This window comes from Procambarus clarkii, chromosome 1 (assembly GCF_040958095.1).
Source record: "Procambarus clarkii isolate CNS0578487 chromosome 1, FALCON_Pclarkii_2.0, whole genome shotgun sequence".
NCBI lineage: Eukaryota > Metazoa > Arthropoda > Malacostraca > Decapoda > Cambaridae > Procambarus > Procambarus clarkii.
The window spans coordinates 50,751,590-50,775,896 of NC_091150.1; the positions used below are offsets into that span (position 1 = coordinate 50,751,590).

Below are 24,307 nucleotides of genomic sequence, written 5' to 3' on the forward strand. Positions count from 1 at the left end.
CACTCACGTCCCAGTCTATTACCACTCACACCCCCAGTCTATTACCACTCAAACTCCAGTCTATTGCCACTCACACCCCCAGTCTATTGCCACTCACACCCCAGTCTATTGCCTCTCACACCCCAGTCTATTGCCACTCACACCCCAGTCTATTACAACTCCTGCGTGTGTGTAATTTCATATCAGTACTGACCTATCAGTACTGACCTATCAGTACTGCCCTATCAGTACTGACCTATCAGTACTGACCTATCAGTACTGACCTATCAGTACTGACCTATCAGTACTGACCTATCAGTACTGACCTATCAGTACTGACCTATCAGTACTGACCTATCAGTACTGACCTATCAGTACTGACCTATCAGTTCTGACCTATCAGAACTGACCTATCAGAACTGACCTATCAGTACTGACCTATCAGTACTGACCTATCAGTACTGACCTATCAGAACTGACCTATCAGTACTGACCTATCAGAACTGACCTATCAGTACTGACCTATCAGTACTGACCTATCAGTACTGACCTATCAGTACTGACCTATCAGTACTGACCTATCAGTACTGACCTATCAGTACTGACCTATCAGTACTGACCTATAAGTGTCATCAAGGGCGTGAGGTCTGTCTCTCCATGCCCATCCTTCTAGCCTTGTTGAACCTGCTGCAATAAATAATTGAACTATTCTGGCGTTCGAATTCTTTATTGTATCTGATCTTAAAGTTGAGGATGGAGGTGGCTTCCACAACTTCTTCTATTGCATTCTACGTGTTGACCACACACACACTACGTGCGGGTATTTCCTCACATCTCTATAGTTGCGTTTCCAGTTTCCACTTGTATCCTCGAGCCCAACTTTTTCACTCCATTTGAAAAAGCCGTCTGGGTCATTTGGGTACTCAGTTTCCACCTGTGTCCCCGTGTGCGTGTACCACCCGTGATAAATAAAATGTCCTTATCTTCCTTGTCAATTTCCCTGGGAATTTTGTATGTGATGATCATGTCTCACCGAACTCTTCTATCTTCCAGCGACGTGAGGTTCACGTAACCTTTCCACGTAACTCATGCCTCTTAGTTCTGGAATTAGTTTGGTGGCATACCACTGAATCTTCTCCAGCTTCGTCCTATGCTTGATAAGGTATGGGCTCCATGCTGGAGCTGCATACTCCAGGGCTGGTCTTACGTATGTAGTATACAAGGTTCTGAATGATTTCTTACGTGTTCATAGAGGCAGTTCTGATGTCAGCCAGCCTCGCATACGCCGCTGGTGATATTATTTTGATGTGGGATTCAGGAGTAGGTTAGGCCTGATATCAACTCCTAGATCATTATCTCTGTCCGTTTCATGAAGGATTTCGTCTCCCGTTCAGTACCCTGTGTCTGGTCTTCTGTTCCCTCCATCTAGTTTCATTACCTTACATATACTTTGGTTGAAATTTAGTAGCTATTTGTTGGATCATTCCTACGTTTTCTCTAGATCATCCTCATACTATCTTCCTCAATCTTAATTCTCCTCATAATTATTGCATCATCATCAAAATTGAGAGGAATGAGTGTCTATTCCCTCTGGAAGATCTTAAATGCCGAGTGCCGGCGGGAGGATGGAAATAGCCTCGGCTACCATCCTCTTTTGTCCGGTCGTGTTGGTCGAGCGGTTAAGGGATCCTGTACGCCAGCAGAGTGCTCCTGGCAATATGAGTTCGAGTCACTTCTGGGGTGTGAGTTTTCAGTTGCATATAGTCCTGGGGACCATTCAGGCTTGTTCGCATTTGTGTTCCTCACGTGTGCCCCAAAGAATGAGGTGATTTGATAAAATACCATGCCCAAGATTACCAACCGAGTACCGGCGGGGGAATGGAAATAGCCTCGGCTACCATCCTCTTTTGTCCGGTCGTGTTGGTCGAGCGGTTACGGGATCCTGTACGCCAGCAGAGTGCTCCTGGCAGTATGAGTTCCAGTCACTTATGGGGTGTGAGTTTTCAGTTGCATATAGTCCTGGGGACCATTCAGGCTTGTTAGCGTATATATATATATATATATATATATATATATATTAGTATATTTTGGTAGCAGTCTTTCCTGTAGACATATTTTATTAAATATGACCGAAAAAGTAAGATTAATAATTCTAACACGAATTTTCTCAATCTTTCGTACATTATGCTTCACTGTTGGAGGTAAATCAAAAATCACTTCTCCAAAATTCATTTTTATTTCTAGTCTGACGCGACACGGGCGCGTTTCGTAAAACTTATTACATTTTCAAAGACTTCACAAATACTCAACTGATTAGAACTTGCGTTTCCCTGATTTTATATCTACATTTGAGTGAGGTGGGAAGGGTGATGTGGCATTACATTTGAGTGAGGTGGGAAGGATGATGTGGCATTAGAGGATATTAATAGGGTATTAAAAGTATCAACACAAGACAGAACACGAAACAATGGATATTGAATAGAAGTGTTTGTAGAAAGCCTATTGGTCCATATTTCTTGATGCTTCTATATTGGAGCGGAGTCTTGAGGTGGGTAGAATATAGTTGTGCAATAATTGGCTGTTGATTGCTGGTGTTGACTTCTTGATGTGTAGTGCCTCGCAAACGTCAAGCCGCCTGCTATCGCTGTATCTATCGATGATTTCTGTGTTGTTTACTAGGATTTCTCTGGCGATGGTTTGGTTATGGGAAGAGATTATATGTTCCTTAATGGAGCCCTGTTGTTTATGCATCGTTAAACGCCTAGAAAGAGATGTTGTTGTCTTGCCTATATACTGGGTTTTTTGGAGCTTACAGTCCCCAAGTGGGCATTTGAAGGCATAGACGACGTTAGTCTCTTTTAAAGCGTTCTGTTTCGAGAAACTCTCCAGACACGAAACAGAACGCTTTAAAAGAGACTAACGTCGTCTATGCCTTCAAATGCCCACTTGGGGACTGTAAGCTCCAAAAAACCCAGTATATAGGCAAGACAACAACATCTCTTTCTAGGCGTTTAACGATGCATAAACAACAGGGCTCCATTAAGGAACATATAATCTCTTCCCATAACCAAACCATCGCCAGAGAAATCCTAGTAAACAACACAGAAATCATCGATAGATACAGCGATAGCAGGCGGCTTGACGTTTGCGAGGCACTACACATCAAGAAGTCAACACCAGCAATCAACAGCCAATTATTGCACAACTATATTCTACCCACCTCAAGACTCCGCTCCAATATAGAAGCATCAAGAAATATGGACCAATAGGCTTTCTACAAACACTTCTATTCAATATCCATTGTTTCGTGTTCTGTCTTGTGTTGATACTTTTAATACCCTATTAATATCCTCTAATGCCACATCATCCTTCCCACCTCACTCAAATGTAATGCCACATCACCCTTCCCACCTCACTCAAATGTAGATATAAAATCAGGGAAACGCAAGTTCTAATCAGTTGAGTATTTGTGAAGTCTTTGAAAATGTAATAAGTTTTACGAAACGCGCCCGTGTCGCGTCAGACTAGAAATAAAAATGAATTTTGGAGAAGTGATTTTTGATTTACCTCCAACAGTGAAGCATAATGTACGAAAGATTGAGAAAATTCGTGTTAGAATTATTAATCTTACTTTTTCGGTCATATTTAATAAAATATATATATATATATATATATATATATATATATATATATATATATATATATATATATATATATATATATATATATATATATATATATGTGTGTGTGTGTGTGTGTGTGTGTGTGTGTGTGTGTGTGTGTGTGTGTGTGTGTGTGTAACGTATATGAGTGTATTGTGTTTATTTAGGGTACATAACAGCGTGTGTGTGCTAGCGTGTAAGCCGTTGCCTGCCACGGGGACGGACAAAAGTCGGCGTGACAGAAGCTCCAGGGTGAACACCCTTGTATCTTCCCACATTGGTAATAAAGCATATGACTCACACACACACACACACACACACACACACACACACACACACACACACACACACACACACACACACACACACATACACACACACACATACACATACACATACGCACACACACATACACACACACATACACACACACACACACACACACACACACACACACACACACACACACACACACACACACACACACACACACACACACACAACACGGGAGTTCAACAGGAGCAAATGTAAAGTTATGGAAATGGGACTAGGTGATAGGAGACCAGTGGGACAGTACACAATGAAGGGGCACTGCCTACCTGTGACGACGCGTGAAAGAGACCTGGGCGTGGATGTAACACCCAATCTATCTCCTGAAGCACATATAAATAGGATAATGACAGCAGCGTACTCTACACTGGCAAAAGTTAGAACATCATTCAGAAACCTAAGTAAGGAGGCATTTAGGGCACTTTACACTGCCTACGTGAGGCCAGTCTTAGAGTATGCCGCCTCATTATGAAGTCCCCATCTGAAGAAGCATATAAGGAAACTGGAAAAGGTTCAGAGGTATTGCAACGAGACTCATCCCAGACGTTGAAAAGGTTCAAAGGTTTGCCACCAGACTAGTACCCGAACTGAGGGGTATGAGCTACGAGGAGAGACTACGGGAATTAAACCTCACGTCACTGGGAAACAGAAGAATTAGAGGAGACATGATCACTACATACTAGATTCTCAGAGGAATTGATAGGGTAGATAAAGACAGACTTTTTAACACAAGAGGCACACGCACAAGGGGACACAGGTGGAAATTTAGTGCCCAAATGAGCCATAGAGACGTTAGACGTTTTTCAGTGTCAGAGAAGTAGACAAATGGAATGCATTAGGAAGTGATGTGGTGGAGGCTGACTCCATACAAAGCTTTAAGTGTAGATATGATAGAGCCCAATAGGCTCAGGAACCTGTACATTAGTTGATTGACCGTTGAGAGGCGGGACCAAAGAGCCAGAGCTCAACCCCCGCAAACAAAACTAGGTGAGTACAACACATCTACGACTCTGACAATTAGTTAATCTCTCCTGAATGTATTATTTATATAACATTACCAAACGAGTCATCCTTAAAATGTCTAATCTGAAATACAAACTTAATTTAATCTTTCACAAATACCGCGTCTCAGCTTTGGCACTTGCTCTGTCTTAATTTTTTCATATATATCGCAAAATTTGAGTCCATTTTTGGTCATTTTGGCTGTTTTCTCTTTATATATTTTTTGTTTACATTATTTTAAATATTTGACTTAAAGAATACTCAATATCACTTTTCTACATTATATGTAAGCTGATTTGACATTTTATTTCGTTCTAAATAATGTGTATTTCATATGTATAATAAAAACACAATTACGATGAGGCATATAAACAAAAATTATGAAAGAATATTGATATGTAAATTTAGTGGCAACTACAGCGACCAGGAACCTTCCATGTCAGCAGGTATTCATGTCTTATGTATTTATTTTAACAGACAAGAAGCGGGAAAAGAATTATCTTTGATTTTGTAAATGATTAAAGGTAAACAAAATGGAGATTTTTTTAACTCTTGGCCCTATAAGTGTCTAAGGTCATACGGAGGTGAAGTTTGGTTTATCTTCCAATTTGTTCAGTTCATGGAGTTGCCTTTACTTCGAATGGAGTTGCCTTGCGGTAAGCGGAGCTGTCTTTACGGTAAGCGAAGTTGTCTTTGCGGTAAACGAAGTTGCCTTTGCGGTAAGCAGAGTTGACTTTGTTGAAAGCATAATTGCCTTTGCGGTAAGTGGAGTTGTCTTTGTGGAAAGCATAGTTGCCTTTGCGGTAAACGGAGTTTCCTTTGCGGTAAGAGAGAGAGAGAGAGCTGCCTCTGAGGTAAACAAAGCTGCCTTTCAGATAAGTGGAGCAGGTTTTGCGAGTGACAAACGATGTCTATAAATCTTGAGCAACTCGACTGAAAAGGTTAGCGAGTACTGTCATTATGTCCTATATGATCACAGTTACTCTTACCAAATGCAAAATCATACAACTTTTGAGTAAAATGTTGCAGTAATACACGTCAGCATAAGCGATAAACTTCGCGGAGCACATGCGAGATCGCAAACTCGGCTACGTGGGGAGCGATTGAGCACCACGCTACCTCTACCACCTGTGTATATTGGGGCCGCTGAACTCCGCACCTGTTATAAAGCTTCCTCTACACCCCTCACAACATATAGATAAGCTTCATATTACACAAGAGCAGTGTGAGAGGTGGAGGCTCTGGTGGTTCCTGCTGGTGTTTCAAGCGACCGAGAGACAGGCCGTAGGAGGCTGTACAGTTCCTGGTGTGGTGGGGGTTGTTTGGTGTGCTTGAGGACGTGGTCTCCGGTTAGAGCCCCGTCAGGAGCGAGACCACCGCCACCATGAGGGCTTTTGTTGCAGCTTTGTTAATCTCCAACATTTTCCTAATTATACAGGTACAATATTTGACTAGTGTTGAGTGATTTTATGAATTATTTTCAACAAATATGAAATTTTCTTTACTTTATTAAGCTGATATCCAGTCTTCCTCTTATGTTCTGAATGTTAGGATAACACATTCAAGATAAAATGTTGAGGCAATGCAATGGGCTCGAACTGTCCTCCCTGGACTACCAGACCATAAGTACTTCTATAGCGTGTGCTTACGGAGTGCAGAGATACGATTTCAATCTTGCCACATATTTCTTCATAGTTATGCCTCAATATTTCTTCATAGTTACATCACATTTTCGTGATCTTATGGTGTATAATGTATTTCCATGATTATCTTGATAGGTAGTTTCATATCCAGCTTATTGAAACTTTAAAAGAGTGTTGAGGATTTATTCTCTAATATTAATTATTAATATTAAACATGCAAAATCACACAATACTTACCCACATTACTTCATTGAGGTCTTTCAAGATCACGGACCATGGTCCAGTCTTTCGGTTTTTGCTGCACTTATATTAGAATTATGGCAACTCTGCTGGTCCCTTTGTTGCTGAGAAATGGGTTACAATGTTCTACATAGTCTCTGTACCCACTATGTTATCTTTGTACCTGCTGAATAGTCTGTGCATCCACTGCATAGTCTGTGTATCTGCTGTTTGGTTAGTCTGTGTATGATCTGCATAATATATGCACCCGGACAACAGCCGATGTAATTAGTGCATAGTCTGTCTACCTACAACATAGTCACTAAAGTCATTGTATTTTGCTAGTATCATTTTCTTGAATCTCTTTGACCTATCCATAGTGTGAAAGTCACATTGAAAAATTGAATCTCTCATTACGTTAAATAGTTTGGTTTCTGTGATGATGATTATACATGGTTCCTCTCATTTGTCCTTTCACTCTGCTTACTCATATATATATATATTTTTAAACAGTGTTGATCTTTGTGTACACAACTTTAAAAAACATACATTTTTGCTTATTGAGTGCTGTAGGACAGACAGGTTGGAATATATGTGCGAGAGTTTGAGGAGTGAGGGCTGTTGGTGAGGGTAAATTCTGCAGGTTTTGAGGAAGAGTTCAGGGTTGTCATGGTGGTGGGGTTCAGGACAATTAGGGAAGGGAAAAGGTCCTGACCATAGATGTTGAGATTGGTAGTGGGGAGGAGATTTTAGTTTTTTAAAGGGGCGATAGAAGTGATATTGATTGACGACGTCTAGTAGTGTGGGGGAGAGGTTAGTGGTGTCAGGGTATAGTCCATTCACTATATGAAAAGCTTTACTCGTAAATAGTTGTATATCTATAATTAGGAACGTTTACATAAAGATGACAGTACAAATTCAAGATCAGCAATCAATGAGAGGAATGAGTCTATAACAATCTTCCAGAGAGTATAGGCTCATTCCTTTCAATGTTTGCTGATAATGCAAAAATTATGAGAAGAATCAAGAAGATGAAGATAGACAGAGAGTACAGGACGACTTGGACAAAATGGTCTAGAAAATAGCTACTAAAGTTCAACTCAGGAAAGTGTAAGGTAATGAAATTAGGCGAAGGCAACAGAAGACTGAACACAAGGTACCATTTGGGAGGTGAAATCCTGCTAGTGTCAAATAGAGAGAAAGTTCTGGGGGTTGATATCACACCGAACCTGTCCCCCAGAGGCCCACATCAAAAGGATATCATCAGCGGCATATGCTAGGTAGGCCAACATAAAAACTGCCCATAAAAAACTTGTCAGGAATCGTTCAGGACCTTGTATACCACCTATGTCAGACCAATCCTGGAATATGCAGCTCCAGCCAGGAATCCATACCTAGTTAAACACACGACAAAGTTAGAGAAGATTTAGCGGTATGCCACCAGACTCGTCCCGAAACTGAGAGGTATGAGCTACGAGGAAAAGCTAAAAAAGCTGAACCTCACATCCCTGGAAAACAAAAGAGTAAGGGGGAGACATAATTACCACCTACAAAATTCTCAGGGGAATTGACAGGGTGGACAAAGACAAACTCTTTAGCACGGGTGGAACACGAACAAGGGAACTCAGGTGGAAACGTAATATCCTAATGAGCCATAGAGACATTAGAAAGAATTTCTTTCAGTGTCAGAGTAGTTAACAGATGGAATGCATTAGGAAGTGATGTGGTGGAGGCTGACTTCATACACAGTTTCAAATGTAGATATGATAGAGCCCAATAGGCTCAGGAACCTGTACACCAGTTGATTGACGGTTGGGAGGCGGAACCAGAGAGCCGAAGCTCAACCCCCGCAAACACTAGGTGAGTAGAATTAGGCGAGTACAATAATTACTCAAGAGTCACAATAACATCATAACGTGTCGACATTGTCATTATCAGAATCAGAAAATTAATTCATAACAACTTTAACAAATCATTATAGGAATTGTTGGACTAAACAGGTGTATAGCAATTTAATCAAATTTACAGTTGTAGTATAAAGTGAGTGACGTTTAACATACGATTACAAAAGTAAGATATATATATATATATATATATATATATATATATATATATATATATATATATATATATATCAATATATATATATATATTGATATATATATATATATATATTGATTTACAATATATATATATATATATATATATATATATATATATATATATATATATATATATATATATATATATATTGATTTACAATATATATATATATATATATATATATATATATATATATATATATATATATATATATATATATCAAATCAATCAAATATATTGATTTACATATATATATATATATGTAAATCAATATATATATATATATATATATATATATATATATATTGATTTACAATATATATTGTAAATCAATATGAGTTTTCCCAAATGAGCAGACAGATATTGGCACAATTTATATCACAAAGTTTGGATGACGAGAAGGCAATTAGAGGTAGAACTAATATAAACTAATCACATTATGAAGTTATAGAAATTTACACACTCACAGCATCCTGCATCAACAAATCCCGGGACTATTCCGATCCAAGTCATCATGCGACATAGCTCATGCCTAACACACAGCTCATGCGACATAGATCAAGGTTCAGTAGGACTCAAACACACTTGTCAGTAATCCTGTCTCTCTGTGACTGTAGTTCCTTCATAATACCCAGTATCCAGTCTACCTGCTTTCCTTCACCTGAATAGTTTGTTATATACTGGAGAAGCAGGAGTGTCCAAAAATAACTTAGTGCTTTAGAAAAGAAGCGCCTGTATATGCTGGATGAATGATTCTTGACAGACAAAATGATCTCATTCGTATCATTTGACTGATGTGTTCAAGTGTGCGTGTGGAGACTGCAATGAGTGCGAGGGTGATCACCTAAGACACGTCTTGAACATTTCCACCTTACTCAAGTAGGCTTACCAAGGTCAGCATGTTGAAGCGGGTCCCCATGGTTCCTAACCATACAAGCTTATGAAGTTTTGAATAACTTTACTCTTGACCAGGTTTCAAGATGACCAAATTCACTCATGATGGCACCTGTTCTCCCCTTCAAGTCTCTGATAGCCTGAGAAAAATTGGCAAGTGGATATAATATGGATATAATAAAATATAATATATAATATCCTTTGAGGATATAATATAATATATTATATCCTTTGAAAATATAATATGCCTCACATGCTCTTCAGAATACTTTACTAGTATCTCTCTGTCTAACAATTTTTGGTGTAGGGGTGAAAAAGAAAGTGTAGTAGAGGGAACGGGTGTAATGGTACAGGAGGGGTTCAGGTGCAGTGGTTCGGAGGGTACAGGTGTAGTGTGAAGGGGACAGGTGTAGTAATGGGGGTGACAGGTGTATTGGTGTGGAGGGAGGTGAAGTGGGCAATGCAATAAAGGTTGAAGGGAGTAGGGGGAGGGAGGGAGGGGGCGTTATGTGGAATGGCTATTGTGGGAGCTGTTGTGTAGAGGGTGAGGGAGAGGAGGGGGGGGGTGAGGGGTGCGAGTGAGGGGCAGGTGGGGGAGTGAGGGACAGGAGGAAGTGATAAGAAGTGTGTGTGGGTGGCTGGAGAGCTGAGGAAATTGGTCGCGTGCATAAATATAAGTGTGTGTGTGTGCGTGTGTGTGTGTGTGTGTGTGTGTGTGTGTGTGTGTGTGTGTGTGTGTGTGTGTGTGTGTGTGTGTGTGTGTGTACTCACCTATATGTACTCACCTATATGTGCTTGCAGGATCGAGCATTGACTCTTGGATCCCGCCTTTCTAGCTATCGGTTGTTTACAGCAATGACTCCTGTCCCATCTCCTGTGTGTGTGTGTGTGTGTGTGTGTGTGTTTGTGTGTGTGTACTCACTTAGTTGTGCTTGCGGGGGTTGAGCTCTGGCTCTTTGGTCCCGCCTCTCAACTGTCTGTCAACTGGTGTACAGATTCCTGAGCCTACTGGGCACTATCATATCTACATTTGAAACTGTGTATGGAGTCAGCCTCCACCACATCACTGCCTAATGCATTCCACCTGTTAACTACTCTGACACTGAAAGAAATTCTTTCTAATGTCTGTATGGTTCATTAGGATATTACGTTTCCACCTGTGTCCCCTTGTTCGTGTTCCACCCTTGCTAAAGAGGTTGTCTTTGTCCACACTCTCAATTACCCTGTGAATTTTGTAGGTAGTTATCATGTCTCCCCTTACTCCTTTCTTTTCCAAGGATGTGAAATTTAGATCCCTTAGCCTTTCCTCGTAGCTCATACCTCTCAGTTTTAGGTCTAGTCTAGTGGCATACCTCTGAATCTTCTCGAACTTTGGCTTGTGTTTAACTATGTATGGACTCCAGGCTGGAGCTGCATACTCCAGGATTGGTCTGACATAGGTGGTTTACAAAATCCTGAACGATTCCTTAAACAAGTTTCTGAAGGCAGTTCTTATGTTGGCCAATATAGCATAAGCTGTTGATTATATCCTTTTGATGATGACTTTAGGGGGGACTGGTCTGGTGTGATATCAACCCCAAGATCTTTCTCTCTTCCTGACTCCTGAAGGATTTCCTCTCCCAGCTGGTATCTTGTGTTTGACCTCCTGCTCCCTACGCATATCTTCATCACTTTGCACTTGTCCGTGTTAAAATTTGTTGGACCATTCCTTCAAGCTGTCCAGGTCATCCTGTAACCTCTTTCAGTCCTCCTCTGTTTTATTCCTTCTCATAATTTTAGCATCATCAGCAAACATTGAGAGGAATGAGTCTATACATTCTGGAAGATCATTCACGTATATCAGAAACAAGATAGGTTCGAGTACAAAGTACGAGTGGGACACCACTAGTGACTTCACGCCAGTCTGAGGTCTCACCCCTCACAGTAACTCTCTGCTTCCTGTTGTGTAGGTACTTCCTTATGCATTGGAGCACCTTACTACTTACTATAGCGTGCTTCTACAACTTATGAAACAGTCTCTTAGGGGTACTGTGTCAAACGCTTTCAGACAGTTCAAGAAAATGCAGTTTGCCCATCATTCTCTTTCTTCGTTAATACTTATTGCTTGGTCATACAATTCTATTAAACCTTTTACGCCTCATAATTTTTGCATCGTTATCAAACAATAAGAGGAATGAGTCTATACCCTCTAGGAGGTAATTGACGTACATCACAGGTCCGTGTACAAAACCCTTGAAGGACCCGGCAGGTGATATCTCACTATTCTGAAGTCTCACCCCTTACAGTAACTCTGTTTTCTGTTGCTTAGGTACTTCCTTATCCACTGGAACATCCTACCTGTCAAATCCCTGTCTGTTTCTCGAACTTACGCACCAGCTTTTTATTGGGTACTTAATAAAATATGGATATAATACACGCTTCGTCGTGTCAAAGTCCTTCTGACAGTCCAAGAAAATGAGTCTGCACACCCATCTCTTTCATTCTTAATTGTTATCACCTGGTCACAGAACTCCATTATCCCTGTGAGGTACGATTTACCTTCCCAGAACACATGTTGGTGGTATGTTACAAAGTCCTTTTTTCCACATTTGCTTCTAGATTTTTTCTTCGCAATCTTCTTCATTATCTTGCATGGCATAAAATTTTGGGACCCTGGTCTGTAGTTCAATGCCCCTTGCTACTCACCATTTTTATATATTGGAACTACGTTAGCTGTGTTCCAATTCTGTGGTAGGGCTCTTGTTTCCAGTGACTTATTATACACTTTAGAGAGCTCTACTGCAAAGTGCTTATATGTACCTTCGTTTAGTATCCATAGTAAGATTCTCTTAAGTCCAACAGCTTTTGTCACGTTCAGATCCAGCAGATACCTCTTAACCTTATCTCTGGTTATTCCAACATTTTCCAAAGCTGTGTGGTTTATTGCCAACTCTACGCCTTGTTTTATTGTGAAGACCTCCTGGAATCTCTTGTTGAGTTCTTCACACACTTCCTTATCATTCTCTATGTACCTGTCCACACCATATTCTCAGAATCCTTACCTGTTCTTCACTGTTCTTCCTCCTGACGTCAGGTCGTCTAATGTCATTATTCCCAGATCCTTTACACGTTGCCTTCCTACTATGGGCAGATTTGATTATTTTTGTGCCCTGTATTTTTTTTTTAGGTTCTTCAGTTTTACCATACTTAAGGACCTGGAATTTATCACTGTTAAACATCTTGTTATTCCACTTATCTTTTCCTCAGGAAGGTGTTGTTGGGAAGCAAGTTGCGCAAGATCAGCCAAACCAAGCGGATGGGACACTCCGAGTTCGTAAGAATATACTGGCTGTTCTTGTTAAAGATGGAGATGGCGGTAGAGGAGGTCGCAGCATCAGGGCCGCTGAAAGAAGACCTCGTGGTAGAAACACAACGAAAGTTCAATTTGGCGAGAAACTGAGAGAAGGATTCCGGTCTCCAAATGTGGGAGGTCAGAGACCCAAGAAAGAGTTAGATTCCCGTATTCAGAGAAAAGGAGGTGGTCCCCCGGTTCAAAAACATGAAGGAAGTCCCATTATAAAGAAAAAAGGAGGAGATCCCCTTATTCGAAAAAAGGGACTTGGTCCCTCTGTTCAGAAAAAAGGAAAAGGTTCCCTTGCTCAGAAAGAAGGAAGACGTGCTCGTATTCGGAAAAATGGAACGGGTCTCCCTGTTCAAAAGAAAGGAAGAGGTCCCTTTGTTAATAAAAACGAAGATCTTCGTGTTAAGGGAGGAGGTGACGGTACGGCGGCCAAAAGTGTGAAAAACGGTCTTAACAGGAGGCCAGTGCCCACAGGAGGGCAAGAAATTAAAGGCTCGAGGAACGGTCCGAAGAGTAAGAGTCAAAGAGCGAGAGGCTCTCGCAAGAGACTGAAGACCAAGAGTCAAAAAGGGAAAGCCTCGCGCAAGGGTCCAAAGACTAAGAGTCAAAGAGGCAAAGGCTCACGTAAAGGATCAAAGACCAAGAGTCTAAAAGGCAAAGGTTCACGCAAAGGATCAAAGACCAAAAGCCTAAAAGGCAAAGGTTCACGCAAGAGGCCGAAATCCAAGAGGCAGAGAAGCAAAGGCTCACGCAAGAGACCGCTTAACAAGACTCAAGGTCCACAAAAGGGGCCAAAGCAATTATCAGCCACAAGGAAACTTGGGCAGAAGAAAAGGAGAACAAAAAGCAAACCAAATTCCAACAAAATCATTAAAAGCAACATTAAGGGAAAGAGGAAGATAAACAAAAGTGGGAAGAGGGCAAGAAAACTAGGCAAAAATCCCCAAAATAAGACGAAGCAGCAAAAGAATGCAACAGGAAACGTTAAAACTCGACAAAACACTATTAAAAAGTCACTGGGCAGTAAACAAAAAAGCAACGTGAAAAGGAAGAATAAGAAGAAAGGTAAGAAAGGACTTAAAAATAGCAAAAGCATCAACAATAAGAAAAAGCAAAAGAATGCTGCAGACAGTTCAAAGACGGGAAAACGCAAGACAAAAAAAGTAAAAGGTCTTCAAAGGAAGAGAAAGGGAAAAAAGAAGCAGTACAAGAAAGGGAAAGGGGGACTGAAGAAAACCAAAGCTTCAAAAAATAAAAGGAAACTTAAGAGTGCTTTAGGAAAATTAAAAAATAAACAGGGACGTGTCAAAAAGCTAAAAGGTCTTAAAAATAAAGGCAATAAGAAAAGAAAGCGAAACAGGAAAGGGAAAAAAGGATTAAAAAATGGCAAAGGTTCCAAAAACAAAATAAAGCAAAAGAATGCTTCAGGAAAACTGACAAATAAAAAAGGGAAGACGAAGAATGAAAAAGGCCTTAAAGGAAAAGGCAATAAGAAAAGGAAGCGAAACAAGAAAGGGAAAAGAAAACTGAAGAAAGGCAAAGGATCAAAAAATAAAAAAAATCTTTCACCACGAAAATTCAAAACTCGTAAAAGCAAGACTAAAAACGAAAAAGGCATTAAAAGCATTGCTAAGGGAAAAAGAAATCGGAAAATGAAAGGAAAAAAAGGAATACGGAACGACAAAAATAAAAAGAAACGAAAAAATGCTTCAGGAAAAAATCTAATTAAAAAAGGCAAGGGAAAGAAAGGAAAAGGCCTAAAAAGAAAAGGTAATGGGAAAAGAACGCGAAACAAGAAAGGAAAAAAAGGTCTGAAAAAGAGCAAAAGTTCAACAAAGAAAAAGAATAAAGCATCAGGGAAACTGAATACTGGAAAAGGCAAGGCTAAGAAAGGAAAAACCAGAAAAAGCAAGACCAAAGGGAAAAGGAAGCAAAATAAAACAAGGAAAAGCGGATTAAAGAATGGGAAACGCTCCAAAAATAAAATCAAACAAAAGAATGCTTCAGGAAAATTGAAAAGTAAAAAAGGCAAGGCTAAGAAAGGAAAAGGCATTACAAGCAAGACTAAAAGGAAAAGGAAGCAAAATAAGAAAGGGAAAAAGGGATTAAAGAATAGTAAACGTTCCAAAAATAAGAAAAAACAAAAGAATGCATTGGGAAACTTGAAAAAAGGAAAAGGGAAGGCCAAGAAAGGAAAAGGTAACAGAAACATGAAAAATAAGAAAAAAAAGAGGACTAAGAAAAGAAAAGGTAACAGAAACATGAAAAATAAGAAAAAAAAGAGGACCAAGAAAGGCAAGAAGGGAAAGAAGCAAGACAAAAAAAGCTCCAAAAATAAGAAACGCAAAGATGGCAAACAACGCAAAAAATCACGAAACAAGAAGCAAAATAAGAAAAATAAGAAACGCAAAGGAAAGAATGAGAAGCTTTCCAAAACAGCGATTAAGAGCTGCAAGCCGAAGAAAGCTTGTACTAAGCTTGGGGGTGAGTGCACTCGCTTGAACACTTGTACCACCAAAGTTGTCCCTCATAAGTGCAGAGGCCGGAAGTGTGAGTGCTGCCTCGCAAGTGAAGGTTGGTAACAGTGCCTCTTGATTTTTTTCACTCTCTTGAACAGCTTTGTTATTCACTCTAATTCTTTATATATATATATATATATATATATATATATATATATATATATATATATATATATATATATATATATATATATATATATATATATATATATATATATGTCGTACCTAGTAGCCAGAACGCACTTCCCAGCCTATTATGCAAGGCCCGATTTGCCTAATAAGCCAAGTTTTCATGAATTAATTGTTTTTCGACTACCTAACCTACCTAACCTAACCTAACCTAACTTTTTCTGCTACCTAACCTAACCTAACCTATAAAGATAGGTTAGGTTAGGTTAGGTAGGGTTGGTTAGGTTCGGTTATATATCTACGTTAATTTTAACTCAAATAATAAAAAATTGACCTCATACATAATGAAATGGGTAGCTTTATCATTTCATAAGAAAAAAATTAGAGAAAATATATTATTTCAGGAAAACTTGGCTTATTAGGCAAATCGGGCCTTGCATTTTAGGCCGAATATGACGTTCTGGCTACTAGGTACGACATATATATATATATATATATATATATATATATATATATATATATATGTCGTACCTAGTAGCCAGAACGCACTTCTCAGCCTAATATGCAAGACCAAATTTGCCTAATAAGCCAAGTTTTCCTCAATTAATATATTTTCTCTAATTTTTTTCTAATGAAATGATAAAGCTACCCATTTCATTATGTATGATGTCAATTTTATTTTATTGGAGTTCAAATTAACGTAGATATATGACCAAACCTAACCAACCCTACCTAACCTAACCTAACCTATCTTTATAGGTTAGGTTAGGTTAGGTAGCCGAAAAAGTTAGGTTAGGTTAGGTTAGGTAGGTTAGGTAGTCGAAAAACAATTAATTCATGAAAACTTGGCTTACTAGGCAAATTTGGCCTTGCATAGTAGGCTGAGAAGTGAGTTCTGGCTACTAGGTACGACATATATATATATATATATATATATATATATATATATATATATATATATATATATATATATATATATATATATATATATATATATAAATAAATATATATATATATATATATATATATATATATATATATATATGTCGTACCTAATAGCCAGAACGCACTTCTATGCCTACTATTCAAGGCCCGATTTGCCTAATAAGCCAAGTTTTCCTGAATTAATATATTTTCTCAATTTTTTTTCTTATGAAATGATAAAGCTACCCATTTCATTATGTATGAGGTCAATTTTTTTTTATTGGAGTTAAAATTAACGTAGATATATGACCGAACCTAACCTACCCTACCTAACCTAACCTAACCTATCTTTGTAGGTTAGGTTAGGTTAGGTAGCAGAAAAAGTTAGGTTAGGTCAGGTTAGGTAGGTTAGGTAGTCGAAAAACAATTAATTCATGAAAACTTGGCTTATTAGGCAAATCGGGCCTTGCATAGTAGGCTGAGAAGTGCGTTCTGGCTACTAGGTACGACATATATATATATATATATATATATATTTATATATATATATATGTCGTACCTAGTAGCCAGAACGCACTTCTCAGCCTACTATTCAAGGCCTGATTTGCCTAATAAGCCAAGTTTTCTTGAATTAATATATTTTCTCAAATTTTTTTCTTATGAAATGATAAAACTGCCCATTTCATTATGTATGAGGTCAATTTTTTTTTATTGGACTTAAAATTAACGTAGATATATGACCGAACCTAACCAACCCTACCTAACCTAACCTAACCTATCTTTATAGGTTAGGTTAGGTTAGGTAGCCGAAAAAGTTAGGTTAGGTTAGGTTAGGTAGGTTAGGTAGTCGAAAAACAATTAATTCATGAAAATTTGGCTTATTAGGCAAATCGGGCGTTGCATATTAGGCTGAGAAGTGCGTTCTGGCTACTAGGTACGACATATATATATATATATATATATATATATATATATATATATATATATATATATATATATATATATATATATATATATATATATATATATATATATGTCGTACCTAGTAGCCAGAACGCACTTATCAGCCTACTATGCAAGGCCCGATTTGCCTAATAAGCCAAATTTTCATGAATTAATGTGTTTTCGACTACCTAACCTACCTAACCTAACCTAACCTAACTTTTTTGGCTACCGAACCTAACCTAACCTATAAAGATAGGTTAGGTTAGGTTAGGTAGGGTTGGTTAGGTTCGGTCATATATCTTCGTTAATTTTAACTCAAATAAAAACAAATTGACCTCATACATAATGAAATAGGTAGCTTTATCATTTCACAAGAATAAAATTAGAGAAAAAATATTAATTCAGGAAAACTTGGCTTATTAGGCAAATCGGGCCTTGCATAGTAGGCTGAGAAGTGCGTTCTGGCTACTAGGTACGACATATATATATATATATATATATATATATATATATATATATGTCGTACCTAATAGCCAGAATGCACTTCTCAGCCTACTATTCAAGGCCCGATTTGCCTAATACGCCAAGTTTTCATGAATTAATGTTTTTTCGTCTACCTAACCTACCTAACCTAACCTAACCTAGCTTTTTTTGGCTACCTAACCTAACCTTACCTATAAATATAGGTTAGGTTAGGTTAGGTAGGGTTGGTTAGGTTCGGTCATATATCTGCGTTAATTTTAACTCCAATAAAAAAAAATTGACCTCATACATAGAGAAAAGGGTTGCTTTATCATTTCATAAGAAAAAAATTATAGTAAATATATTAATTCAGGAAAACTTGGCTTATTAGGCAAATCGGGCCTTGAATAGTAGGCTGAGAAGTGAGTTCTGGCTACTAGGTACGACATATATAAATATATATATATATATATATAAATATATATATATATATATATATATATATATATATATGTCGTACCTAGTAGCCAGAACTCACTTCTATGCCTACTATGCATGGCCCGATTTGCCTAATAAGCCAAGTTTTCATGAATTAATTGTTTTTCGTCTACCTAACCTACCTAACCTAACCTAACCTAACTTTTTCGGCTACCTAACCTAACCTAACCTATAAAGATAGGTTAGGTTAGGTTAGGTAGGGTTGGTTAGGTTCGGTCATATATCTACGTTAATTTTAACTTCAATAAAAAAAAATTGACCTCATTCGTAATGAAATGGGTAGCTTTATCATTTCATAAGAAAAAAATTAGAGAAAATATATTAATTCAGGAAAACTTGGCTTATTAGGCAAATCGGGCCTTGCATAGTAGGCTGAGAAGTGCGTTCTGGCTACTAGGTACGACATATATATATATATATATATATATATATATATATATATATATATATATATATTTATTATATATGACAAAAATAGTCATATATGAAATAATTTATGAAACCTATTTTTACCATTTACCTGTTTATTGAAGGTGTTCGAGGGGCCTCATTCATATATCGTAGTTACCCCGATAAATTCTAAGGGGTCGCTAGAAATACTAGTTTCAGTACACAGAATTTAAACATTATTTCCGGGTAATTCTGTATTTTTTATATATAATCAAAATAAACCACATCAGTATAATCAGGTCATAAATCACAATTTTTAACCTAATATTAAATTACCTTACCTGACGAAAGTAAAACTATTCAAAATATTATATTATTATTTAAGCTTAATTTATGCTCATACATTACAAAAAAAAAACATATTTTTTTACTATATTACAAAAACACTTCTGCAAACTAGGCCTAGTTATGTAATTCTAGATTAAATCTCCAATTTAATGGCTTCAGCTAATTAGGTCTACTTGTGTAATTTCAAGAAAAAACTAAGAAAACTAAATCAGATTTGAAGTTTAACTTATTTTTGTTGTCAGGGGGAGACAGATCTCAGAAATAATTAACGAACATTATAAATTATTTCAGAGTCATCTCCCATCACGCCAGCGCAAGGTCCTTCTGGTAATTCTACCACAACTGAACCCGCAGCCGCAGCCACTGAACCCGCAGCCGAAGTCACTGAACCCGCAGCCGCAGCCACTGAACCCGCAGCCGAAGTCACTGAACCCGCAGCCGCAGCCACTGAACCCGCAGCCGCTGAACCCGCAGCCACAGACACTGAACCCGCAGCCGCTGAACCCGCAGCCACAGACACTGAACCCGCAGCCGCTGAACCCGCAGCCGCAGCCAATGAACCCGCAGCCACAGACACTGAACCCGCAGCCGCTGAACCCGCAGCCACAGACACTGAACCCGCAGCCGCTGAACCCGCAGCCGCTGCCAATGAACCCGCAGTCACTGAACCCGCAGCCGAAGTCACTGAACCCGCAGCCGCAGCCAATGAACCCGCAGCCGCAGCCAATGAACCCGCAGCTGCTGAACCCGCAGCCACAGACACTGAACCCGCAGCCACAGACACTGAACCCGCAGCCACAGACACTGAACCCGCAGCCACAGACACTGAACCCGCAGCCGCTGAACCCGCAGCCGCAGCCAATGAACCCGCAGCCGAAGTCACTGAACCCGCAGCCGCAGCCACTGAACCCGCAGCCGAAGTCACTGAACCCGAAGCCGCAGCCACTGAACCCGGAGCCGCAGCTTCTGATCCCGGAGTCGCAGCCTCTGAACCCGCAGCCGCACCTTCGGATCCCGGAGTCGCAGCCTCTGAGCCCCGAGACGCCGCTTCTGAATCCAGAGCTGCAGCCTCAGAAACCGAAGCCGCAGCCCCTGAACCCGGAGCCCCAGCCCCTGAACCAGAAGCCACAGCCCCTGAACCAGAAGCCGCAGCCCCTGAACCAGAAGCCGCAGCCCCTGAACCAGAAGCCGCAGCCTCAGAAACCGAAGCCCCAGCCCCTGAACCAGAAGCCGCAGCCCCTGATTCAGAAACCGCAGCCCCTGAACCAGAAGCCGCAGCCCCTGAACCCGGAGCCCCAGCCCCTGAACCAGAAGCCACAGCCCCTGAACCCGGAGCCCCAGCCCCTGAACCAGAAGCCGCAGCCCCTGAACCCGGAGCCCCAGCCCCTGAACCCGGAGCCGCAGCCACTGAACCCGGAGCCCCAGTCCCTGAACCAGAAGCTGCAGCCCCTGAACCCGGAGCCCCAGGCCCTGAACCCGGAGCCGCAGCCACTGAACCCGGAGCCCCAGTCCCTGAACCAGAAGCCGCAGCCACTGAACCCGGAGCCCCAGCCCCTGAACTAGAAGCCGCAGCCTCTGAACCAGGAACCGCAGCCACTGAACCCGGAGCTGCAGCCACTGAACCCGGAGCCGCAGCCACTGAACCAGAAGCCGCAGCCACTGAACCAGAAGCCGCAGCCACTGAACCCGGAGGCCCAGCCCCTGAACCAGAAGTCGCAGCCACTGAACCAGGAGCCGCAGCCACTGAACCCGGAGCCCCAGTCCCTGAACCAGAAGTTGCAGCCTCTGAACCAGGAGCCGCAGCCACTGAACCCGGAGCCCCAGTCCCTGAACCAGAAGTCGCAGCCTCTGAACCAGAAGTCGCAGCCTCTGAACCCGGAGCCGCAGCCTCTGAAACCGGAGCCACAGCCTCTGAACCAGGAGCCGCAGTCTCGGAACCCGGAGCCGCAGCCATTGAACCAGGAGCCGCAGCCTCTAAACCAGGAGCCGCAGCCTCTGAACCAGGAGCCGCAGCCTCTGAACCAGGAGCCGCAACCTCTGAACCAGGAGTCGCAGCCTCTAAACCAGGAGTCGCAGCCTCTAAACCAGGAGCCGCAGCCTCTAAACCAGGAGCCGCAGCCACTGAACCAGGAGCCGCAGCCTCTAAACCAGAAGCCGCAGCCTCTAAACCAGGAGCCGCAGCCTCTAAACCAGGAGCCGCAGCCTCTGAACCAGGAGCCGCAGCCTCTAAACCAGGAGCCGCAACCTCTAAACCAGGAGCCGCAGCCTCTAAACCAGGAGCCGCAGCCTCTAAACCAGGAGCCGCAGCCTCTGAACTCAATAAAGGCCCCACAGGACTCAACAAAACCATCGGACCCAACATAGCATCTGTGAAACTTAACAAAACTGAGTTACCATTCATAAATCTAAACATACCAGCCACAAAACCCAACATATCTGTAATAAAACCAATAAGACCTACAGTAAAACAAAATATAATCGCAATAAAGCCCAATATACCAGGCAAGAAGGCCAACACGCACACCATAAAGCCAAACACACCAGGTATAAACACCAAGGTAAAGCCTTACATTCCCCCCAGAAGGAAAAACAAACTAGCCAAGACGCTCCACCACAAAAGTTTAGAGCTCAATAGTACAGATTCTGCCGCGCGCACACCTCCAGGCTCCTCGACTTCGGGGAAGAACTCCAACGCCTCCACCCACTACGACACAGAAGCGTCGCAAATCCGCCACCACGAAGAGCCGTCTAAGACCTCCACCCACCACGACACAAAGGCGCCGCTAAACCACCACCACGAAGAGCCGTCTAAGACCTCCACCCACCACGCCACAAAGGCGCCGCTAAACCACCACCACGAAGAGCCGTCCAACGCCTCCACCCACCACGACACAGAGGCGCCGCTAAACCACCACCTCGATAAACCCTCTAACGCTTCCACCCACTACGACACAAAAGCGTTGCTTATCCGCCTGTACGATCAAATGCTTAGCAAGAGAATAACATTCATTGAATGCCTTAAGTTATTTAACCGGCTAATTCGAAGTCTGAAGGACTTGCTCAAGATCATCAACGACAAGTACGAGGAAAGTCGAGGTCGCAGCTCCCACAGCGAAATCGAAGTCATCACAATGCTCTTCGTAGATTTCCAGGATGCCATCCGCAAAGAAGACGTGACCACGATTGTCATCCTGCTGAATGACGTCAATGAGTGGATAATATCGATACTGGAATTGGCGGTAGCAGTGCTGGAAGGGAAAGAAGAGCCTACTGGTGCCTTAAGGCACGACGTGCTTGCGGCCATAGACACAGCAAACGAAACACTGGCAATTATACTGGATGCAGCTGATTCTTTGCAGAAAAAAGGTTTAGCGTTACTGGCGCAAATTAACAATTTTGACGTCAATCGTGCCTAAACGATCATTTTCTACCCTACTGCCTAACCACTTGGGCTGGGCGGTAGAGCGACGGTCTCGCTTCATGCTGGTCAGCGTTCAATCCCCGACCGTCCAAGAAGTTGGGCACCATTCCTTTCCCCTGTCCAATCCCAAGTCCTTATCCTGACCTCTTCTCAGTGCTATATATTCGTAATCGCTTGGCTCTCTCCCCCCTGATAGATCCCTTCCCTTCCCTAGTCGTCTGATCTTACAACGGAACGTGTTCAGATGACTTTGAACACTATAATACAAACTAACTGCACAACGGGACAAATGTTCCGATGGATAAACTCAACTTATTTAACAGAATGATTTTCATCGGTGCAAGCCTGAAGTGCCTCGCCACCTTGAGCTCTGCAACAGAAGAACTTACAACTCTGAATTCACTAATAGGCGGTTCCGGAGCGACAGATTCTCTACCAGGAGATACCAGGATCTCAGGTTCAACAACACGAGCTACCACAACCTCGGGTTTAACAACAGGAGCTACCACAACCTCGGGTTTAATAACAGGAGCTACCACAACCTCGGGTTTAACAACAGGAGCTACCACAACCTCGGGTTTAATAACAGGAGCTACCACAACCTCGGGTTTAACAACAGGAGCGACAACAACCTCGGGTTTAACAACAGGAGCTACCACAACCTCGGGTTTAACAACAGGAGCGACAACAACCTCGGGTTTAACAACAGGAGCTACCACAACCTCGGGTTTAACAACAGGAGCTACCACAACCTCGGGTTTAACAACAGGAGCTACCACAACCTCGGGTTTAACAACAGGAGCGACAACAACCTCGGGTTTAATAACAGAAGCTACCACAACCTCGGGTTTAACAACAGGAGCGACAACAACCTCGGGTTTAACAACAGGAGCTACCACAACCTCGGGTTTAACAACAGGAGCTACCACAACCTCGGGTTTAACAACAGGAGCGACAACAACCTCGGGTTTAATAACAGAAGCTACCACAACCTCGGGTTTAACAACAGGAGCTACCACAACCTCGGGATTAACAACAGGAGCGACAACAACCTCGGGTTTAACAACAGGAGCTACCACAACCTCGGGTTTAACAACAGGAGCGACAACAACCTCGGGTTTAACAACAGGAGCTACCACAACCTCGGGTTTAACAACAGGAGCTACCACAACCTCGGGTTTAACAACAGGAGCTACCACAACCTCGGGTTTAACAACATAGCCGCAACAATCTGGAGCTAAACAACAGGCGGTGCCCCAACTGCCAAGAACTCTATAAAACCCACTTGCTCAACAACCCCAAACTGTAGAGCAAGGGCCGCGATAAGGGATTCAACTACGTGATCCAATGTTAATAATCTGGATTTTACAGGCTTTCATAAAATAAAACAGGTTTGAAACCTTTCTTAAACAACAACGTCCATTCTGCAGTAGAAATATAACTACAACTCTATAGCTTATGGGTATATGCTAATGTTTTCTAATTTATTTGTTATTTAT

At 41.3% G+C, this 24,307-nt stretch overlaps 2 protein-coding genes across 2 annotated transcripts in view; one reads left to right on the plus strand and one right to left on the minus strand.

Annotated features, from left to right (window-relative positions):
• Positions 1–6,164: 6,164 nt before the first annotated feature.
• LOC123770054 (ankyrin repeat domain-containing protein 11) lies at positions 6,165–22,803 on the plus strand. Its single transcript, XM_045762085.2, has 3 exons — positions 6,165–6,411; positions 13,079–15,746; positions 19,679–22,803. Exons 1-3 carry the CDS (start codon positions 6,358–6,360, stop codon positions 22,801–22,803), a joined length of 5,847 nt encoding a protein of 1,948 aa, XP_045618041.2. The 5' UTR covers positions 6,165–6,357.
• Positions 22,804–22,927: 124 nt separating this feature from the next.
• LOC123770758 (cytadherence high molecular weight protein 1-like) overlaps positions 22,928–24,307 on the minus strand; it is a 53,257-nt gene continuing 51,877 nt past the window's right edge. The window contains exons 2-3 of the mRNA XM_069322475.1: positions 23,861–24,096; positions 22,928–23,830 (exon numbers count right to left, since the gene is read on the minus strand). Of these exons, the coding sequence (XP_069178576.1) occupies positions 23,078–23,830; positions 23,861–24,096 (989 nt within the window). The 3' untranslated portion in view covers positions 22,928–23,077. The remainder of the gene's footprint in view (positions 23,831–23,860; positions 24,097–24,307) is intronic.

Excerpts from the sequence above, each read along its gene's own strand:
- LOC123770054 (XM_045762085.2), top strand. The coding sequence starts at position 6,358 with ATGAGGGCTTTTGTTGCAGCTTTGTTAATCTCCAACATTTTCCTAATT. Across the intron at positions 6,412-13,078 it reads ACATTTTCCTAATTATACAG|GAAGGTGTTGTTGGGAAGCA; the intron begins GTACAATATTTG and ends TCTTTTCCTCAG. Across the intron at positions 15,747-19,678 it reads GTGCTGCCTCGCAAGTGAAG|AGTCATCTCCCATCACGCCA; the intron begins GTTGGTAACAGT and ends AAATTATTTCAG.